The 23455-nt window shown below is 33.9% G+C and overlaps 1 protein-coding gene across 2 annotated transcripts in view; it reads right to left on the bottom strand.

Moving 5' to 3' along the window:
* Positions 1-23067, bottom strand: part of trx (histone lysine N-methyltransferase trithorax) — a 147595-nt gene extending 124528 nt beyond the window's left edge. For both annotated transcript variants that reach the window (XM_089090868.1, XM_089090869.1), the window contains exons 1-3: positions 22808-23067; positions 12727-14111; positions 766-932 (exon numbers count right to left, since the gene is read on the bottom strand). In XM_089090868.1, coding sequence (XP_088946994.1) covers positions 766-932; positions 12727-14111; positions 22808-23020 — 1765 coding nt within the window. In that variant the 5' untranslated portion in view covers positions 23021-23067. The remainder of the gene's footprint in view (positions 1-765; positions 933-12726; positions 14112-22807) is intronic.
* Between the last annotated feature and the right edge of the window lie 388 nt (positions 23068-23455).

The following is a 23455-nucleotide window of genomic DNA, read 5'->3' as shown; positions in this document are numbered from 1 at the left end:
AGGTCTGTGGATTAGCATTATCGGTCTTGCTTTCAAATTTTTTATTAATTATAAAACACAATGTAAACACCCGACAAGGGCATTCAGTCAAAGAGCCAGGGCTACCAAACCGTGGCTTTTGTCGCCCGTCCACTGCGACTAGGCCTAGAGTAGGCTTTCGTCCAAAATTATCTCTCTGTCTCTCTTCAGCACCTATTGGCTTGCTAGGAAAGTATTCATGTTCTGACTACACAAGTCTGTCAATATCAGTCACGCCCAAGCGAAGAAAGACATAAAGACTACCTCCGTAGGTTCCACTGGTATTCGAGCCAGCCACCTACCAAGTTTCACTGGTAGGCAGCCACATTGCCATTGTGCCCAAGCAATTTATTCCATTTGAGATTTCTCAGAAAATCTACAAATGAAAAAGAAATTGCTATCTGACGCTGAAGATCCTAACCATTTTCTTTTCAACTCCTTGTAGCTATTTACTATTATTACTCTTATTATTTATCCACTATTATTCTATAGCTTTATTTTTATTTACTATTATTTAAAATTTTTTGTTTATAATAATTTATTTATTATTACTTATGTAGTATAATGTTTACTGATCTATTTACTACTGTATTATGATGTTTTATCCTTTACCATTATAGGCTATTATTTATATTAATATTATTTTAAATTTACTATAATTTACTATTGCTTTTATAAGAGCCAAAACATAAACATTTCATTTCCAAAACCAGTAGTTTAGCAGCTGATGTAAAACACAAGACCTACCAGTTTGCTTTTGCTTCTTAATTGTTTGTTTCTTGACTGGAGGATCCAAATGATTTGCTTCTATTGAGAAGCTAGCTGCAACAAATTGTTCTTCAATTTTAGCAATTCTTGGTGTAAGATGAAAGTTCAAAGTTGGATCGGCAGGTAGCTTTTTTTCGCACAGATATCTAAAAAAGAAACAAAAAATAAACTTAAGTCGTCAGTCACCAAACAATAGCTTTAGTGCAATAGGCTCAACATTATAAAAAATATATATATATATATATATATATATATATATATATATATATATGATATATATATATGGCATCGGACTATATATATATATGGCACCGGACTACAGCATTCGGCACGCGGCAGGCTTCTGTATATGGATTATCATTGCCGCTTGTCTTCCAACCGCAGACAATTTGTTGTCTTTTCATACTGCAGTCTTTTTAAAGATATTTGATTATCAAAGCAAGTCAGACTTCTAACAACGATATCTACTGAGCTTCAAACTTTTGGTTTTATTTTTAAAGGTATTTGAATTCCCTTGTTAAAATATATACACATATTTTTGCAATTATCAGTGTTTTGCTCTTTACGCAATTATAGGTTTTTTTCATACTGCAATCTATTCAAAGATATTTAATTATTAAGGGCAGTCCAATTTCTAACAACGATTTCAAACTTTTGATGTTCTTTTTTAAGGTTTTTGAATTGTTGTAACCCCTTGTCAAAATATATACAAAAATGTTTGCAATCACCAGTTTTTTGCTCTTAGCAAAAAATTGCTCCTTTTTTTTTTTTTGCTCAATTTAATGTAAACTTCTCCAGGAAAAATTGTTTCCACATAAGTGTTACAAGTGTGACAACGTCATTACAATACCTATGAATCCTATATAAAATGACGTCATCAACATAAATATTTTTCCCCAGAATTAAGGCTCTTAACGAATTTTCTCAAACTTCTATCCTATCTAGATCGTTTTTTAGGCCAGAAAATCCCAGGGTATCAATTTTCCCGAAAAAATATGAATCTGTTTTTGAGGAAAAATACATAATCACATACATAAATAAATACACAATTATTACTCACTTATAAAGATAATATATATATATATATATATATATATATATATATATATATATATATATATATATATATATATATATATATATATATATATATATATATATATATATATATATATATACATATATATATATATTCTATAAACGGGCAATAATTGTATATTTATTTATTTTTGCTCAAAAACGGCTCCATATTTTTTCGGGAAAATTGGTATCCTGAGATATTCTTGCCTAAAATAACGATCTAGATAGGTCAGAAGTTTGACAAAATTCGTTAAGATGTTACGAGCCTTAATTTTGGAAAAAAAGATTCATGTCAGTGACGTCGTTTTTGTTTACTATCATTGCAGTATTACAATGACGCTGTTATGATAATTGGATTTGGGATTTTGACATGGATAAGGTCATCAATGCTTACCACGCCTTTGTCAAAAAAATTAAGTTTTGGCTTAATTTTTAAAATTAAGATGATATATATCAAACAGTTCGTGGTAACGAACTGTTTAGTAAGAGCGACTCGTCTCAATAGTAACCGAAACTCCTCAGAAAATTTGCCTTATTTTCGAAAAAGGGGGAAACACCCCCTGAATTTTGTATTTTTTGCCAGAATGAAGATCATAGATGGGTGTATATTTGTTTGTTTTTTTTTCACCAGGGGTGATAGTATTGACCCAGTTGTCCTAGAATGTTGCAAGAGAGCTCATTCAAACGGAAATTAAAAGTTCTAGTGCCTTTTTTAATTATGAAAAAAAAAAAAATTAAAAATAGATGTTACAAAAAAACTGTATTTTTGATGTCTTTTCATGCTGCAATTTTTTCAAAGATATTTTATTTTTGAAGTAATAAGACAGTTCGTGGTAACGCATTGCATAGTAAGGGCGACTCGACTCAATAGCAACCGAGACTCTAAAAAACAGAATTTTCATACCAAAAGATACATCAAAAGAATCGGATTTTTATGATGATTTCTTATAGATACGTCAAGGCCGGGCAACAAAAATGACGTCATTTTCAATATATAACTTCTGCTTCCCCATGCAGAATCAATTATTTGAAAAAAAAAATATACTGAAGATGATACGACCAGAAAAAAGAGTTGAAAAAAGGATTTATTTCCAAAAATTCTTTACTCTGAGTTTTTAAAAGACCAATTTGATTACGCACAATTTCGACATCATTGTTGTATCAGGGAGGTTAAAAAAGTAACTTATGCTGTCAACAGAAACCTTATATCAAAATTCAACCAAAAGCAAACCGAATTTAGACAGAAGTACGGGAGTTCAGATCCAGATGCAGAATACATTCTGGCATTCCATTGGACACCAAGCCTTACAAGTGTTGAATCAATGCTTGAAAATAATTTTCAAGCCCAATATATAACGAGAGGTGTCAACCTCAATTTCCTTGCAACAATTGAGATTGAACCTGCCGACCATCGGTCAGAAGATGCAGCTTAATCCAATACGTCATCACAAGGTATTATTAACAATAATTCCTCTATAACTTTATTAATTTACTTTAATCAGTAATAATTTAATCAGGTTGCAGCGGTAGTCAAACAGTTCGTGGTAACGAACTGTATATACATCAAAAGAATCGGATTTATATGCTGATTTTAAATATTTAAGCTTCATCAAGTTTAGTCTTACTCATGAAAAGTTACGAGCCTGAGAAAATTTGCCCTTTTTTCGATAAAAGGGGAAAACACCCTCTAAAAGTAATAGAATCTTATAAAAAGAAACACCATCAGTTTCAACGTATCAGAGAACCTTATTGTAGAGGTTTCAAGCTCCTATCTGCAAAAATGTGGAATTTGGTATTTTTTGCCAGAAGAAAGATCACGGATGCGTGTTTATTTGTTTGTTTTTTCTTTTATCCAGGGGTGATCGTATCGACCCAGTGGTTCTAGAATGTCATGATAGGGCTTATTCAAACGGAAATTAAAAATTTGAGTGCTTTTTTAGTAAAAAAAAAATAGAATCACTTTTTACAAAAAAATTGCATTTTAGATGTGTTTTCATGCTGCTTCTTTTCAAAGATATTTGATTTTTGAAACAATCAAAAAGTTCGTGGTAACGAACTGTATAGTAAGAGCGACTCGTCTCAATAGCAACCGAAACTTTAAGTACATAAAGGATTGACAATGTACATAATAAATGGAGCCTATGCTACTTGCTGCGGATATAGCTAAAACCGAGTAAAGAACAAACCACGGCACACAGTAACTAAAAGCTAAGATAATAACATCATCTCTTAAATGCAAATTTGCTGCCTGACTCTTTCAGGGTCGTCTCTTACTAATCCAAGCAAGAAAAAGCCATAGTCTTTTTCCTGTTTGTAATTTTTTTTTCTTATGGTAAAGAATTGCACAAAGAGCAAAAACTGGTAATTGCACAAATAACTGTATATATTTTGAGAACGAACTCAAGCCCAAAGGAACTGAATCCTGTAGTTCCTTCTTATAATCTTCCTTATTTTAGCTAGGAGGTAACTAAAACGAGTTTATTTTTAAATTATTATATTTACATTAAGGAAGGAACGGTAGCCCATAGCAACTGAAGTAATAAAAGAATCATTATATACATGATTATTTTAATTATATTCCTTAAGAAATCATCATAAGTAAAAATTTCCCTTATCAAACAGTTCGTGGTAACGAACTGTATGGTAAGAGCAACTTGTCTATATAGTAACCGAAATTCTAAAAAAACGGAATTTTGATACCAATAGATACATCAAAAGAATCAGATTTTATGCTGATTTTAGTCTTACCCTTCAATTTTAGTCTTACCTTTCAAAAGTTACAAGCCTGAGAAAATTTGCCTTATTTTCGAAAAAAGGGGGAAACACCAACTAAAAGTCATAGAATCTTAATGAAAATCACAATATCAGATTCAGCATAGCTGAATTACAAACTAAAAGATGTCGACCCCTGGTAGCGTCGAACCACAAATCTTTTGGTTAACGGCCGATCATGCTAGTTACTTGCACTGTTACGTCATTAATTAAAGTTTAATTACATTAATTACAAAGGCGCTTATTCTAATTTAAGGTCATTTAGATTATTTAAGTGGTTGATGAAACTGAAGCACAGATATATATGATTAGAAAACTAGTGAAAGTGAAAATCGCAACAGCTAAAGAAAAAGGCATGGAAGGAGCGACAGCGATAACCACATTGAATTGCAAACGAAATTTGAACAGTGATCTGTGGTTGGAAATTGGAAAAGACGTATTTGTTATCAATAACGCATTAAGAAATTAAATGACATGATGCATGAATCTAAACTCCTAAAGCCAAAGGCGAGGATACAAATTTCTGAGGTAAAGATGAACAAAAACGGACAATATGCGGTTAGAAGACAAGCGACAATGAAAATCAATATATGAAAGCCTGCCACGTGCCGATATATATATATATATATATATATATATATATATATATATATATATATATATATATATATATATATATATATATATATATATATATATATATATATATATATATATATATATATATATATATATATATATATATATATATATATATATATATATATATATATATATATATATATATATATATATATATATATATATATATATATATATATATATATATATATATATTCAGGTTGCAGCGGTAGCTTGCAACCTAGTAAGAGACGATCACGTTCCATAGTAGAAAATAAAATAGCCCATAACTCCTTAAAATAGAGTCAAATCAAAAAATAAATTAAACTAATAAAACCATCTTGACGATATTCCTATATCGAAAATTAACAGTCACGATATTCCTTTATCGAAAATTAATGATAATCCTATATCGAAAACTAACAGGCTTGAACAACAAAGAAAATATGTTGGCTTGAAAAACAAGAAAAGTGCTTGAACTACGATATTTGGCATCGACGGTATCTTTTTTTCCGTTTTTTTTCTCCTCAGCTAGCTCGGCACTGGAAAATCACAGAGAGCTGCTTAATGGTTCATTTGATCGAAAATTGATGTATTTAAAAATCTTTCTTGATTAACAAAAATAATTTTTAAAAAAATTAGTTTTTTCACGAAAAACTGCATTTTCTATAGCTCTGTAATAGCAAATGTTAATTAGTATCTGCTGCAGGAGGCTCAGCGATAATGTTCAGCCTCCGCGTGCACTCGGCACGCTTCTATATATTGATTCTCATTGTCACTTGTCTTCCAACCGCAAATATTTGATTATTCAAGCAAGTCCGATTTCTACTAAGCTAAGAAAAAAGCTTTGTAGCCAATTTCAAGGCCGGGCCCCGGCACTTGGCATGCGGGAGGCTTGTATATATATTGATTTTCGTTTTAAGTAGTCAGTTATCCACTTTAATTTTTGACTCGTTCTGATTTTCACTGTCACTTGTCTTCTACCAGCACAATTTTTTGTTCTTCGCTTCATTTTTTACAGGTTCTAACGCTCGCTTTCTCGCAATCGCTTGTAATTCATGCTCTCGCTTATCTTCTAACGGCATATTTTTTGTTCTTGCAATGGCATATCTTTTAACCGAATATTTCTTTGCTCTTCACTTTCATTTTTAATTCATTCTACTCCTCCTTGTCGTGTGTCTTGTAGGTTGGATATTTTGTTGTTCTTCTTTTGATTCTGACTCTTTGTAATTGTCGCTGACGCAAGTTTCTAACTGTGTATTTATTTGTTCTTCATTTTCGTTTTTCATTTACTTTAGACATTTGATCAATGCCCTTTACCTTAGCTGCTTGGAATGTCTTGTCACATTTGATGGTCTAGGTTGTACAATACAATTCCTCGCTTTTTGAAAAGCTGTATGATGTTACGGAGAGCTGCGTCCAAGTCAATGGAAGATGCAGTCCTATATTCTCGATGAAGACTGGCGTCCGGCAAGGTTGCGCCGCCGCTCCGGAGCTCTTCAACTGTGTCATAGACCATGTTATGACCAGCACGACGAATCGCCTTCAGTTCGGAGACCGGCTACTCTCTATGCTGACTTCGCCGACGACATAGCGCTAGTTGCGGACACCGTCGAAAAGGTCACAAAAGCTCTCCAGGTGCTCTCAGAAGAGGCCTCGAAAGTTGAACTGAAGAAAACCGAAGTTATGCTCCTTGAGCCCCCCGCGTCCCGTTCTACCGTAAAGGAAGTCAATATCGGAAGCAACCGAGTAGATGTGGTTGAAGACTCCACTTACCTGGGATCTATTCTGTCCAGGGATGGCTTGATCACAAAAGAGCTTACATCTCGAATAGCCAAAGCGTCGGCACTTGTTGGGAGGTTGAACAGCATCTGGCAAAAGCCAAAGATAAGCCGCTTTAACAAAATGCGCATTTACAATGCGTCAGTCAGCACCATGCTGCTGTATGGAGCGGAGACGTTACCAGTTGCAAAATCTATCCTCAGCGCCGTCGATGTCGCACAGACGAAACATCTCCGAATCGAGAGACTTGACTGGACTGACTTTGTTAGCAGCCAGACCCTTCTGTCACGTACGGCACAAACTCCTTTCTTGACGCGGCTTGCCAAGCGTACTGTTCGGTAGTACAGCCACCTCCTTCGCATGTCAGGCGACGTCCCAGCACGGGTCGCATTCAACTTCGACTCCACCCTACACGGATGGAAGCGACCCAGAGGACCCCCCACTAGGTGGAAAGACAAAGCCGATGAATTCCTTGCCCAAGCCCACATCCCGGTGGAAGAAGCTGCGAGCCTGGCAAGCGATAGATCAACCTGGAGGCGCCTGGTCTCATCATTCTATACGCTGAACCCTCGGCAGGAGCCTTAAGTCACGTCAACTCAAGTTATACAATTTGTCCTCTAGGCATTATGAATCTGCTTCAAACACCGTTTTTAAATATCCTCATTCCACTTGGTATTTTATACTTATATATGTTCCTTTTGTAATTGTGCATGCGTCATAGATATTAAAACGATACGATCACTCCTGGGGAGGAGAGGAAATGATGAAGTTTATTCTTTTGAAATGTGCTCATAAAAATGACGTCAATCATAAAAAAAAAAATCAAAAATCAAACCTCCAAACGAACTTTTTCAAACTCGTAATAACGTTGTGAGCTCCAAAGTGCGTCTATAACTTTGAGCTTTGTTTCCGTGGAAAAAAAAATCATTTTATATGTACTATCTTTATATGTGAGTAATAATTGTATATTTTAGTTCTCAAAAATAGCTCCATGTTTTTTCGGAAAAATCAGTATCTTGGGATATTCTCGCATAAGAAAACGATATAGATAGGTCAGAAGTCTGGGAAAATTCGTTAAAAGCCTTAATTTTGGAAACAAACAAACTGTAATAATCAAACATCTTTTTTTAAATGGACTGCAGTAAGAAGACAAGCGATAATGAGAATCCATCAAAGACCTTGAAAAATAAAACCAAAAGTTTGAAGCTTAGTAGAAATCTACTGCTACTATTAATACTACTACTAAGACTACGGGTATGAAGGAGCAGTTTTCAGGAAATATTCAGGGGGATGTTATAACACATTAGAGCATTGATTTGAAACTTTCAGAGCGTGCTGAGAGGGATGTTGAGCTAACCAAAAGGCAGTCTATGCATACAGCTATTACTACCTCAGCTGCTACTTCTACTACTAATTCTACTAGTACTGCTGCAACTGGTATTACTACTGCTAATACAACAACTACTACAGCTACTGCTACTACGACTACTACTAGTAGTAGGCTTACTACTGAAGCTAAGGGTATTACTGTGAAACTTAAAGGGAATATTGAGGAGGGTATTGAACTAAATCGAAGCACACTCTGTCGAAGTAGGGTATTAAAAAGGCATAACAGCTACATCTCAGGAACAGCTTAGAGTACTAAGTTGAAACTTGCAGTATATGCTGAAGGGGATGTTGGATTGAACTGAAACGCGCTATGTGTATGCAGGCTGTCAAAGGGGCGTATCAGCAGTTTCTCAAGAACGGCTTAGAGTATTAGGATGAAACTTTCAGGGTATGTTGCGGGGTATGTAGAACTAATAAAAATACACTATGTACATACTACTATTAAAATTAGTAGTAGTAGTACTACTGATACTGCTATTATAACTACTATTACTAAGGCTAATAGTATTAATGTGGCACTTTCAACCCAACACCAGGGTTGGCTAAATCAAGACACACAACGTACATGCAGGTTATCAAAAGGACGCATCAATGGTATCTCAAAACTTTCAGGGAATGCTGAGGAGGGTGCTGAACTGAATCAAAACACACTAATACCCAGGGCATGTTTGATTTTGGGTCTCCAAAAGGCAAAACTTATTAAGGTAAAAATTTCAGGGCGTGTTGAGGGGAATACTAAATTAAATCAATATTCATTCCTGAAAGTCTTAATAATTTTGAATTTATTAAAGTTAAAAAAAAAGAAAAACCCAAATTTACAGGTTCCTACTTCACGCATGATTTTAGAGCTAACAGTGAACAAGTTTCAAGAATATTCAAGGAAAACATTTATAACTGTTAAATTTGCCAAAAAACCGGTTAAGTGTAGAAAGCAAAAGTTAGGGGAAAAGGTTACATGATAAATTCTAGGAAAGGACATGGGCGGGGGGGGGGGGGGGGGTGAGATACTGTAATCCCCTAAAAGCATATCCGTACCAAAAAATATTAAAGTCGTAAAAGAAAATCTTTATCGTGTACCTGGGTAAGGGGGGAGGAAGGGTTTATGAAACAAATTTTATATATAAGAAACAAAATAAGCAGCGCCATTGTGTTAGTGCTGCCTATTTTCCCTGTTTTCCGTACTTCGCATGGAACGAGGTGTCATTGTAAGAACTCCTAAGAGGGTTCATTCGATTAGAAATTGAAAGATTCGAAATGAGTTAAAAGTGATCAAAGGGCAACCTGACCCCCCTCCCCCAGACATCTGATAAAAATTTTGAAATAGCCATTTTGTTCAGAATTGCTAAAAGGTCAAATAACTATGCCCCCAGGGAAGACGAGGCCCACCCAGCCCATGGGGCAAGTGTTGTAAGTTATGTAAGTTGCCCATTGTTTACATATAGGTTTTCTTATTAGGAAAGCGGGGCATGTTTGATCCTGAGTCTCCAAAAAGGCGAAACATACTGAAGTGAAAATTTCAGGGTAAGTTGAGAAGAATACTAAAATAAATCAAAACACACGATGTGCATGCAGTTTGTCAAAAGGGCATATCATCAATATCTCAGGAACAGCTTAGGGTAAAAGTTGAGATTCTTAGAACATGTTGAACTAACCAAAGGACACTATAAACCTACTAATGCCTACTACAACAACCGTAACTACATGTAACTGCGATTACTTGTGCGTCTGGCTACATGTGACAGCAACTCCTTGCAACCTCAGCTACTTATAGCGGCAACTACGACTGCAATAGCTTGCAATGGCGACTACTTACAACTGCAACTACTTGTGACTCTGATTATTTGCGATTACAGCAACAACTATTTGCAAAGACCACTACTACTGCGATTGTGACTGCTGAATCTACTGCTACTGATACTACTACTACAGCTATCATAATAAATGAAAAGAGTTTAAATGCACCCAGGTTTTCAAAATGAAATAGATTCAATACCTCAGGAGCATAATAGAGCATTACGTTGAAACTTTCAGACAAAGTTCAGGGGTACGTGAACCAAAAATAAAAGATACTATGCATAAGAGATTGTCAAAAGGGCACCTGTACAGTGTCTTAGGAACATCTAAGAGTATTACGTTAGAAATTTCAGAGCATATTGTTGAAAGTGTTGAACTAAATTAAAAGACAGCACTAGCATCCAAGGTTTACAAGAGGAAATATGTGCAACATCTATGGAATGGCTGAGTTTGCTCAGTTGAAACTTTCATGACACGTTGAAGAGGATGTTAAACTAAATCAAAAGAAACCATGTGCATCGAGATTGTCTAATGGGCATATCTGTAATATTTCAGGGATGGCAAAGGGTGTTAAGTTGAACCTTTCAAGGCATATTGAGGGGGATTCTGAACTAAGTCAAAAGACATTAGGTACATCTAAAGTCTTCAAAAGAGTGATTCTTCTAATTATCTGGTTACTCCAAAGGGATTATGTTATGAGTTTCAGAGTATGGTGAGGGAATGGTTGGTCAACATTTGTCTGTACTCAAGGTTGTAATTTGATGGCGCTCAGAATGGCTTCAGCCCTGCAGAAACCCAAAGAATATGCAGACTTTAAATCTATTGATTTGAATGATATTCCACTTATCCATCCCTCCAAGTTTTACAGGGCAACTATCATTAAAATATGTTACAAAATGTTGTTCAAAATTTGAATATCAAGCCACACTTTAACAAAGTCAAATAGTAATTCAAGCGTAAAACAAACTTAAATCACTTTGACTAAGTAAATGAAACCCAAAGCAAACAGATATTATAATGAATAATCAAGTCAAACTTCAACAAACAGAAATTGCCACAAACAGGAGTAGGGCTAACGAAGACCATATTGCTTACAAAGACCATGACATTATCTGGAATTTGTTGGGAACAAAACAAATATAAACTTTTCTCTTGTGTAAAGTTACCAAATACAAAATTCTTGAGTAGACTCTCATTGAAATAGGTTTTTTCAGTAATACTGGTAATTTTCTTTTTTTTATGATGACAAGACAAATTAAAACACACTGCTTGAAATGAAAATTGTTCTCAGTAGAGCAAAAATGACATTCTAGTCTTTAGAAGCCATAGGGGGCATTAGCCCTAATCCTGTTTGTGGTAGTTCTCTTCGTTTTGAAGTTTGACTTGATATGCCCATATGACCATGGAAAATACTAAAGCTAGAGTTTTTAATCAACCACAAATAATACAATTCATGAAAGAGATGTCTCTTTAATGTCCTTTGTAGAGTTCATGAATAAGACTGAGCCAAAAGCATGGACATCATTTGTTAGTCATGAGCAATTTTTTTAGTTACTGCAAAGCTAAAAACAATGTTACGCTGGTAAAAAAGATGCTTATAAGTCTCAGAAATCTTGATTGTGATATGACCATTAAGTTTCACTATTTACATAGCTGCTTAACCTGTTTTCCAGAATATTTAGGTTTCATGAATAAAGAAAAAACATAAAAGATTTCACCAAGACATAAAGTTTATGGGAGATCGATAAAATGGAAGATGCAATACTCCTGTGACGACAGATTATTGTTGGAGCTTGAAAGGAGAATGTTCCAACAAAGTACATCCAACAGTGTCAAGCAGAAGAAGCTTCTTAAGTTTCAAGTAGTCTTGCATTATTAGCGTTTTAAGATTAAAATGTTACTGTGTATTTTGCTTGGTTTCTCAATGATTTATGTGGTTTTTCTTTTGTTTATTGTTTTTAAAATAAAAATAATGGTTTAAAATCAATTGTTTGTTTTTTCCACGTGATAGCCTACTTAGTTTTCATTAATATAATAAGTCTCATATCACACCCTATTCCCAAATCTTAAAAATTTCAGCTCCTAGCCAAAAACTATTGTTATATTTGAATTCATATCATTAAATACACATAAAATCCAGCACCAAAAGTGGTGGCGACAAAATTAACATTGCCTAATGTTATCAGTTTCACTCATATTAATTTTTATTTCCATTTTAATTCGCAGTTGTGATTACAACATTATACACATAAAAATGCAGATATTTTCCATCAAACAGATGATCCAATAAAATCCACCTTCTCCCTTTTATTGATTATGCAAAGGACTATAGGCCTCCATCTTTCTTTGGTTTTGTCAGATATTGATGTGACCTATTTTATATAGTCATACAGATTTAACCCTAGGATCCACCCTGCATTTGCTAAATAGTCTTGTTAGCTGGGAGGAAAACTAAATGAAAACAAAGTAACACAGGTATGAAAAGAAAAGAAAGGAACAGACCTGTCAAGGTCCAATTGAGATTGAAGAACTCTCCCATCTGGTGTACAGAGACGTGCATCCCATCTATGGTGCAATGATTTGCTTTTGTATCGACGAACATATTTTTTAGTCCAACCATTCTTCAGCTTCTGTCGAACGACTCGTGGAAGGATCTTCCCATTTATTTCAACAAACTCTCTACTCTTTTCTTTGAGTTTTTGGAAAGTTACACTCTTCAGCTTTTTTCCCGATTCTTCTGTATTGCTCTCATTATCAAAAGCACTAAGGTCCGATTCACTTATACCACTTGTTGAACTTAATAAGGCACAAGGAGATAGTGGTGACTTTGAAGGATCCACACAATCTTCGCCATTAAGCAATTGAGCAGGCAGTAAAAATGACTTCGAAACTTTAAGGCTTGAAGCCCCTTTTCCATCACCATCTTTTCTTTGTGATTGCAAATAAATTGCTGTTGTTTCTTGTTGTGAGTCATTCAGGCCAGGGTATTGATCACTTAAAAGTGTGATTTTACTATCACAAAATCTTTTATTTTTTCTTTTAGCAAGGCTAGTAGCAACAAATGCTAGTATTTCATTATCTTGACTAGCACCACCAGATTCAATTATAGAGTTGCAATCAAGTGTCCTTTTAAAAACTCTCTGCTTTTTACTGGGTGGTCCAGTTGATAAAACTGAAGAAGATTGTTTGTGCTTAATTAGACATTTTAGAGGTGGCCTATGTGCCCTTTCTTTGCTAAGCATTGTATCTTCAACATCTAAATTGGAACAATCTACTCTTTCTAAAGGCACAACAGCAGTTTTTATTGGGATATCACACAGTAATATGCTGGAATTGGAAAGACTGGTATGTTTCATACATTTTGTGTTGTTATTTTCATTATTTTTATGTTCAGACTGGCTTATGGAGTCTCTTACAGGTTCTTTTACAGACTCAAAGGCTTTGATGTTTTTTATAGTCTTTTCTTCCCTTTTTGTTAAGCTACTACTTTCAAAATTATCCAGAAACTTTCGATTCGGGATTATTTTCCTGGAAGATCTTGAGCTTCTTTCTGGCAAGGAAAACTGTTTAATATTTCGAATCTTTGGGATAGCATTATCCTGTTTAACTAGCACCGGATTATACGACGAAAAGTTTGCAGGAGCACTTTGGCTTATCTTTCCACAATCTACAGAAAGCTCATCTACAACTGCATAGCCTCTAGCAGTTTTTCCAACGGACTTTAATTTTACAGATCTTTTGATAGCTTTGTTTTCGTTCAATATTGTAGCTGCAGCAGACGTAACAGCAGACAACTGTACATCGAATTCAGAATTTAACGACTTAGCAAAAGAAGCATTGGCAACATAATTTTTTTCATCATAGCCAATTTTTTGAATTACTGACTTCTGTAAGAAAGAAAAAACAATTACATTTATCAGTATGGCAACTGAGGTATGATATTAACAAGACTGTATTCATAAACTTTGTATTGGGTTTTTGAAAGTACATACACTCCAACATATATATCACTTTTTAGAAAAGAGATACTGAGCCTTAACACTGTACTTTGAGTGTGACATTATTATCGAACTTTCAGTTGCGATAATAATGTCAATCCGTTTTAACTTTGATAAGTTGCTTGTTCTAATGTCCGATCATTTTAAACTTAATCTGTTCATTCATATCCCACCTGTCGTTTTAAAACTTGACTTGATTATTGATTTCGGTTTTCATTTGTATTTGGTTTTATTTGTTCATTCATAAGAATTGCTTAGTGCTTTAAGCCTGACTTACTACACGACTTCCTTTTTTCTTATTTGGGATTTTAATTTTACTCTTAACTTTTCATTTAAAAAAACATTTATTTAGAATAGTTTTTAATTCATTTCTGTTCTTATTTTGATCGAAATTGTTCGATTCTGATCAAACTATACGAGCATTATTAAAGCTTTTAAACATCTTGGCTTAAGAACTAAAATGTGTGGCAGGGTTTGCAGTTTAAATTTTGAGTCCTATTTTAAGAGGAGCTTCAAACATATCCTTGTTGTCTACTTTTTTAAACATTAGAATATTATGACCTTTATCATTGGTGACAAAAAGAAAGGAAATTTCAACTAATCACGAAAGTTTAGAATGGTAATCAGCATTTTCAGTTTTCATGTTCACAAACTTGCACCTTTTTAAGCCAAAAATACCTACAGGTTAGAGTCAGCTCAACAGCGCTGCCAAAGTAAAGAGCAATATGACTTCAGTATATTATTTACTTCTGTTTTTTTACCAGGTCACTGCGTATTGAAGGATTAATTGTAAAGATTTCGGAAGGCTCATTCTACTGGGCATTGAAAGTTCCAATATCCTTTGTAAGTGTCAAAAGTAATCGAGAGCAACTAGTATCCCTTCCACGCATATTTTAGCAATCCACCTGAACCTCCATAGACATATGATAAAATATTGGGTATTGGGACAGTCATTTTATTCAAAAAAGTAAAACGATCCAATAGCTATGTCTCCTGGCGCGACAAGTCCCTTGTGCAAGGCCTCTAAATTCTATGAGTTGTTAATTGTTAAAATATCGATTTTATTTTCTGGAAAGCGGACATGTTTGATCCTGGATGTCCAAAAGGGCTAAAGGTATTAAGGTGAAACCTTCAGGGAATACTGAGAGAAATGTTGAACTAATTCAAAAGGAACATACAGCTTGCCAAATAGGATTAGCTACAATTTTTAATAAGTGTTAAACTGAATCAATATACACTATGCTATTCCATATAGTCAAAGGGGTGGATCTGCAATATCTCAGGTACAAATTAGGCTATTATGTTCAAACTGTCTGGGGGGGGGGGGTGAACTAAATTAAAAGACACTTTATGTACCCAAGCTGTCGAAAGGACGTATCTGTAATGTCTCAAGAACAGCTAAGGGCATTAGGTTGAAATTTTCTAGGAATAACGAGGGGGTGTTGAATAAACTAATGGATACTATTTGTACCCATTTTGTCAAGAAGGCGTATCTACAATACTTTAGGGATGGCTAAGGGTATAAGTTCAAAATGTTTCAGGGGTTGAACTAAATCAAAAGACACAATGTACATCTAGCTTGGTAAATGAGCACATCAGCAATATCTCAGAAACAGCTAAGGACATAAAGTTAAAACTTTAATAGCACGTTTTAAGTAAATCAAAAGATATTTTGCTTATCCAGGTTGGCAAATAGGCTTATCTGCAACATCTCAGATGCTGCTAGGGGTATGAAGTTGAAACTTTCAGGGCATGTTCAACTTAATCAAAAGACCCTATGCTTATTAAGATTGTCAAAATGACGGATTTGCAATATCAGCTACAACAAAGAGTACTATATTAAAACTTTCAAGGGATGTTGAATTAGATCATTAATTAATTACAATTAGCCAGATCATTCTGTGGTCCACCTTCATATAAAACATTCACTCACATTGACTAAACATCATATGAACATTGACCTGGGGAAACTTGTATTTCCAAAAGATAGGTTTATAAGCTTCATTAATGGAGAAATGTTTGAAGGAAGAACAAACATGACTACTATAGTAGGAATAAATTCAGGGCTAGGCAACAAGGAATCTTTCAAATTATTGACAATCCTGGTAATTTTAACATCAGAAGTGAGATCCAATGCTATCGACTTGAGACAACACAGGCCAAGATTTGTAGTCTGGTTGCAATAGCAAAGACCTGACTGAAGATGCAGCAGTTTTCTCAATATTGGCAAAATGTAAAGTAAACCCTTCTTGAACAGATAGCTCAGCCTCAAAAACCACACCATCAACAACAAGACTTGGAGGGACAGAAGAAGGCCAAGAAGAAGAATTTAGAACAGAATTAGTTATCCTTACCTCATTCTGGATTTTTTTTTTTTTTTTTTTTTTTTTTTTTTTTAATAATAATAACAGGATTTGTCCTTCCAGAAAAGGGCATACCTAAAATATCTCAGGAAAAGGGAAGGGTATCAAGGGACTGTTGAACAAAATAATGAGATATTCTGTACATCCAGATTATCAAAATGATTTATCTGTAATACCTCATGATCACTTAACATTAATAAACTGAAAGTTTATGTGATTATTTCAGCAGATCCAAAATTTTAATTCTTAAGCTGAAAAAAAGCACAAAAAACCTGGAAAATATTGATTTCTTAACCAACAAAATACAATGTAAATTTAAAGTAAACAGAAATTAACTTAAAAAATATTTTTTCCAAAAAAAAAATCAAAGAAAAGAGCTAAATTAAACCAAGGACGCAGAAATAAAGTTGAACAATAATTCAAACTTAAAAGAAACAAAACTATTAACTAATAAATAAGACCCAAACCAAATAGGAATACGGAAAACGCCCTTAAGCTTTGTAAAATCCTGAGCATCATTTGCACTTTACTGAACATCAAATATATCTTAAACATATGGTCATCTACAACATTCACAAATCCAAAATTCGCAAGACCTCCAGGAATGAGTATCATTGAATATAAAGAGTCAATCTACTTTCATTAGTTCCTTTCAGTAATTTTGTTTATTATGGTGATTTTTTTTTTCTTTTTCTTTTCTTGCTGATGTTTAAACATATAAAAAACACACTATTCTAGAGACATATTGTTTTCAGTGTAGAGGAAATGACATTCAAGTCATTTAATATTTTGAGAGAGATGGAACAGAACATATAGCACTGCTTTAATTTGAAAACCATAATCAGTCTTGAGATATGTTTTTTTCTTGTATTGTTGTTGACAATTAAATGCACACTGATAGAAATAAAAAAAATTTAAAGTAAAGTTCAAACTTTGGAAGACTTAAAGGACTCTAATCCTGTTTGATGTAATTTCTATTCTTGTTGGGTGTCGATTTTTCGCTGACAGTGATCCCAGTTCATTTTAAGTTTGAATTTATTTCCACTTCTGTTTGGATAAATGCAACTTTTTCTTTTCTTAGAAAAACTGTTTATTTTTATTTAAATCACAAATAAATTAAACTGATGTGTTGTTTTTATAGAAAAATAAACTGAAAAATCTATTGAAATGCCAAAACTATATTTTTTTTTAAAAGAGCTAAAAAACATATGTTAGTCTGGAGTACCTTCATAAAAAAAACAACATTATAACGTTGATTCTTTGGCAACACAAAACAATGTTTTAGCAGATCAGTCAACTACATCACCTAATTGTCCAAAAATTGTAAAAGTTAAATCCTTTTCTTTCATTTTTGCCATCAAAATGTTTTAGCTTTAGTTCCTTGGTACCCCCAAAAGAAGAGTTTTAGCTAATCAAAGAAGCATCAGCAATCCTCCATTATTGGTTTTACTTTTTCAAAAACTTGTTCCTTCTTAAGTGTGAAATAAAAAATGCAATGAGATGATATTATTTTAAGCTGATGTAAAATTTTGTTCAAATATTTAAACATTAAGTTACTGTAAATTGGATTTATAGGAATATCTCCAGTACCTCTATTTAAAGTAAGGTCTTTTGTATTTTTAATTTCTTACTGCAATCTTTTAGGGAGACGATAGAAACTAAAAAATACATAAATAGAGATACTGGAGATATAAATATAAACTCAATTTACAATAACTTGGTATTTAAAGATTCAAATAACATATTCCTGCAGCTTAAATTAAGATCATCTGACTGCATGTTTAATGAAAATTGGGTCAGTAGACAAGCCAAGTTAATCGCCAGGCAAAGAATTCTGGCTCAATCTAATTAGTGAATGGTCTTTCATTTGTTCTGGGTTGATTTTTGTTTGTTTGATTCAGTTTCCTTTTTCTTCTCTTTTTTTAGTACTGAAGATGGCTTGGCAGACATCCTTGCTGAATTCTAAGCAATAACAAAAGTTCTAAATGAGGGGCCTCTTGCTATCTTGGAAAGTAGCTGATTTGCACAAAAAAAGTTTTAGAAATGAATCCAGGACCAAGCCACTATCTCTACCCTTTCCTCATTTCTAGGTTTTAGAAGGTTGCATACACGACAGGTCTATATCTATTTAAATTTTGACAAAACCCACTTTTGGTTAAGGTACACCACAAAGAACCATCCATCTAAACCATCTTAACAGAACTTGAGGTTGTAATTTTGAGTTTTCAGTCCCTTTTTCACAGGATCTAGCTTCTGAAAATAGAATTCCAATTGTTTCAGTAGGACTTTAAGCTGTATAAAAATATATTGTGGAGGGGCTTCTTGCTAGGTTATTTTGAATATCATCTGAGTTACATGACTAGGCTAAATCCATTATGATAAGGGGGGAGTGAGGAAGCAATTGTGACACAAGTGACTTTTATATTTCAAAAGTACAGAATGGGAAATTGCATGGCAAAAGGCTTGTTGTTGTTTCATCTATTTAGTTTAAGTCCTAGGGTATTATAGCTGCATTCCCTTCAATCCCATTCTCTAGAAAGAAACACAGTAAAATTCTGAAACCCATTTTAAAACAGTCTAAAATACTTACTTGGCTATAATGCTGCTTAAGGCATACCAATTAACTTTGGTAAAATTCTAGTTTAGAGGTTTCTTGCTATCCTAAAAAGTACTCGAGTTAGATGAATGAAACTTTTAGGAATGAATGCAGGGCCAAAACATACCCTAGGAATAAACTCCCAAGCTACTATACCTACCCTTGTTGGATATATAGAGCTTAGAAAGCTGCATATGTGAGAGGTTTATATTTATCTGAATTCTGACAAAAAAAAATATTACAGTGTACCTTAATTTTCAGTTTTCAATCTCTTTTTCTTTCCTTTAGTTTTTAAAAAAAACTGCTATAATTTTGAGCCACATTCAAAACTATTTCCCTTGATTTAAAAATTATATTTACACACCAATAAAACCTTATTGATCAGGATTGAGCAAATGTAAGAGGCACAAAACAGTTTTATTGTGTTCATTTGAGCTGAAGATCTATTCTGCAAGGTTTAACTTTTTAACACAAAGATTGTTAAAGTTCATCAAACATCAGTGCTGACTGGAGGGAAAAGGACTGGATGTAAACTAGAAGGCTGAAACTAAGACCTAAGGCATACCCTGAGAAGGTGTTGTCAAGCTACTATCTCTACTTATTTGCTATTTGAAGTACATAGAAGATAACAATCATGACATGTCTATTACCACTCTAAATTTTGACAAGACAAAAATACGTTAATTTAGGTTTTTAATTTATTTTTTATTGGTTTCATTTTTTTAATTATAATTCCTATTGTTTCAATAGAATTTTATGCCATTTCAAGAGTTTTTTCCCCCTATATTTAAGATACAGATTTACAAGTTTTAAAACATTTATAAATCAGAATTGAGCAGTAGATCTACTTCTCTAAGTTTTGTCTTCTCTAAGTACAGCAATATTACCAGTACTGGAAATATATCATAGCCTAGATTAAATAAACCAGATTAGGGCTATTTGCCTAGCCTATGTGTACCATTTACCATCTAAGAAATTCTATGGATTTAATTTCTAAGATAGCAAACAGCCTATCATCTGAGCATAAAATTTAATTATATTATGGTAGCCTACATTTGAGAATATTTCTGTTACATAGTTATGAATTAGGTGAACAAAACGTTTGGATGCTTTTTCAAATATAATTAGCCAATAACTTTACTTGGAAGTTCAATTCTAAGCCCTTTAGGGACCCTTATGCATATTAGCCAGTAAATTTCTAGGTGGTGCAATAAATTAACTATGATGAAAGTAAAAACATCATTTGATGCCTTTTTTTATGCTCTTCCATAATTCAATAATTGCTTATAGGGCTAATTGCATCTTGAGCCCTTAAAGGCGCCCCAAGGGTTTTTCATTTTTTGTAACCACACAAAGAAGTTATAACCTAACCTGCAAAATACTTGATTTTCAATTCAAATCATTTTCCTACTGTTTCAATTTTTCAAATGCTGTCAACAGTTTAGGGTATATATTTGCACATAGGGGGGTGGGGGGGGGGAGGGTAAAGTTCAATGTAAATTTGCAATGGGCCATATAATTTAGGATGAAAGTGAAAAAATTATTTGATGCATTTTTTATGCTCTTTCATAACTCATACAAAAGACCTTTGGGGCCCGTCTAAGGGCTGATGATGCAATTAGCCCCAGAAGCAATTATTGAATTATGAAAGAGCATAAAAAAGGCATCAAATGATGTTTTTACTTTCATCCTAGCTAAATTATTGAGCCAACTATAATTTATTAGCCTAGCCTATCTTTTTCTCTTAGGCTGTTCTTTGGCTATAAAAAAGGGCTAAGATATTGCTGAAAACTTACTATTTGATTATAATTCCATTGTGTTGAGGTTTTATAATCCACAGGTATTGAATCACCATGATCCAATTTTACAAACAGCTTATAAATATTAAAAAAAAACTGCTGTGTTAACTTTAAGCCATTAGTGTCACTCTTGTTTATACCCCTGTCCCTGTAAATTAAATCAACTGTGACAAAATCAAGAACCGTAAAGCACATGGGAAATGTATAATTTGGGCTAAGGCTATATATTTGCCAACAGGGGGAGGGGTTAAAGTGTGGTGGAGCTGTATTGGAAATGTGTTGGGACCTAGGCCCAGGAGCACCCAAGGCTCATTTCAATTGGGGGGGGGGGGGGTAAAGTTCATAAATTTTACAGAATTGCTACCTGATTTATGCCAAATTTTCTGCAGAAATCAAGAATTTTGCTAAATTTTGACTTATTTTGCCAAATTTCTGCAGTGAAAATTTTACCAATTACCAAAAAAAGGTTAATTTTCCCAATTCTTATTATTGACTTACAAATAAAGTAAACATACCACTCAATGCCTTTTTTTATTCTTTTCCCAAATATAATAATCATTTTTGTCAAAAATTAATTATACCCCCACCCCTATATAGGCTAGACTATATACAAATTCAGGGTATATATTTGCACATTAAGTGGGGGGATAAATTTTGTTTCTGATGTGAATGAGAGGTAAGTTTAAACTTTACCCCCTCCACCTTATGTACAAATATAGGTAAAGTTCTACAAAATCATATTATTGAGTTAGGACTAAAGTGAACACCAATTGATGCCTTTTTTATGCTGATTATGAATATAATAAGCATTTCTATTGGAAATGAATTTCAGCCCCCCCCTATATATGCCTATATAATTCAGGGTTAGGTATAGCCTATATCGGGGGGGGGGCTGAAATTCATTTCCGTTAGAAATGCTTATTATAGTCATAATCAGCATAAAAAAAAGGCATTGAATGGTGTATTCACTTTAGTCCTAACTCAATAATATGTTTTTGTAGAACTTTACCCAAATATATAGCCTACCCTGAATTGGTATATATAGAGGTGGGGGTAAAATTCCTTTCCAACAACAACGATTAGTCCTATTGTATTTGGAAAGAGCATAACAAAAGGCATCGAGTGGTATATTCACTTTATTCGTAGGTCAATAATATGAACTGCAAAAAATTTAACCAAAAAAGTTGAAGGGGGGCACATTCCTCCCTGTCCCCCTCCCTCTTGGGATGCCGTGCCTAGGCCTACTATAATTATTCTGCATAGGCTATGCCTATAATGAAGCAAAAATAGTTGTTATGAACCCTTTCATACAAGGAAAAACAAGATAGAAAAATTATCATTTTTAAGGATCCATATAAGGAATAAAATAGATTTTCTGAGTAGGCTAGCTGGTCAATATCTACCAAATCATATTATTGAGTTAGGAATAAAGTGAATACACCATTCAATGCCATTTTTTATGCTGATTATGAATATGATAATCATTTCTATCAGAAATGAATTTCAGCCCTCCCCCCCCTATAGGCTATAGGCCTACCTAGCCTAACCCTGAATTTGCATATGTAGGGGGGGGCTGAAATTCATTTCCGATAGAAATGCTTATTAGGCTATATTCGTAATCAGCATAAAAAAAAGGCATTGAATGGTGTATTCACTTTAGTCCTAACTCAATAATATGATTTGGTAGATATTGACTGGCTAGCCTAAATTCATTAGGCTATTAAAATTTGAAAGAGCATAAAAAAGGCGTTAGCCTACATGGTATATTCACCTAATTTGTAGCTTAGAAATAGAAATACCTCCAAATTTACCGTATCACTAACCCACCTTTATAGATGTTGATGAACACAAGATTCCAGTCTTCCCATGAGCTTCTTGCTCACTCCCTCCATTTAAACCACATAAATAAAGATTTGTTGAATCTCTACTGTTTAGCAAGTCCCTAGATAAATCACTGAAAAATTCTTTGTCATAAACTTTTGACAAAAATATTTTATTATTATCTTTATCCAGCCTCCCAGGGAATTTAGCTTTGGACATAGTTTATCATCACGGAATTGACTATCACATATGAATAATATGATGCAGTTAAATGGAAATGCGCGCTTTTTCTCATCAACGAAAACGGTAAAAGAAGCTGTCAAGTTGAAATACTAACAGGCCTCTTTTGCAAGCAAGAAAGTGAAGCCGGCTCAGCGGAAGAATGTACTTTCGTTAATTTTTGCTCCTTGTGCATAAACATTTAAGGGGACAACAAATTATTTGACAAAAAGTGTACAAAATGAGAAAACAGAAGTGCGAAAAAGTCGAGATTTGAAATTTGCAAGATACATCTAAAGGCCTCAACTCACAAACTGGAAAGTCAAGTCCAGAGCAGATATAAAGTTGTCTTATCTTTCCGTTGTCGAATCCTTTCAAGTTTTTACCCAAACGGACAGACACCGCGCCGATTTTTCGGAGATGCGCCACCAATGA

The sequence above is a fragment of the Artemia sp. Qi Xiang Cuo genome, chromosome 6 (assembly GCF_049724085.1).
Source record: "Artemia sp. Qi Xiang Cuo chromosome 6, ASM4972408v1, whole genome shotgun sequence".
NCBI lineage: Eukaryota > Metazoa > Arthropoda > Branchiopoda > Anostraca > Artemiidae > Artemia > Artemia sp. Qi Xiang Cuo.
This window is presented reverse-complemented; position numbering and strand designations above follow the sequence as displayed.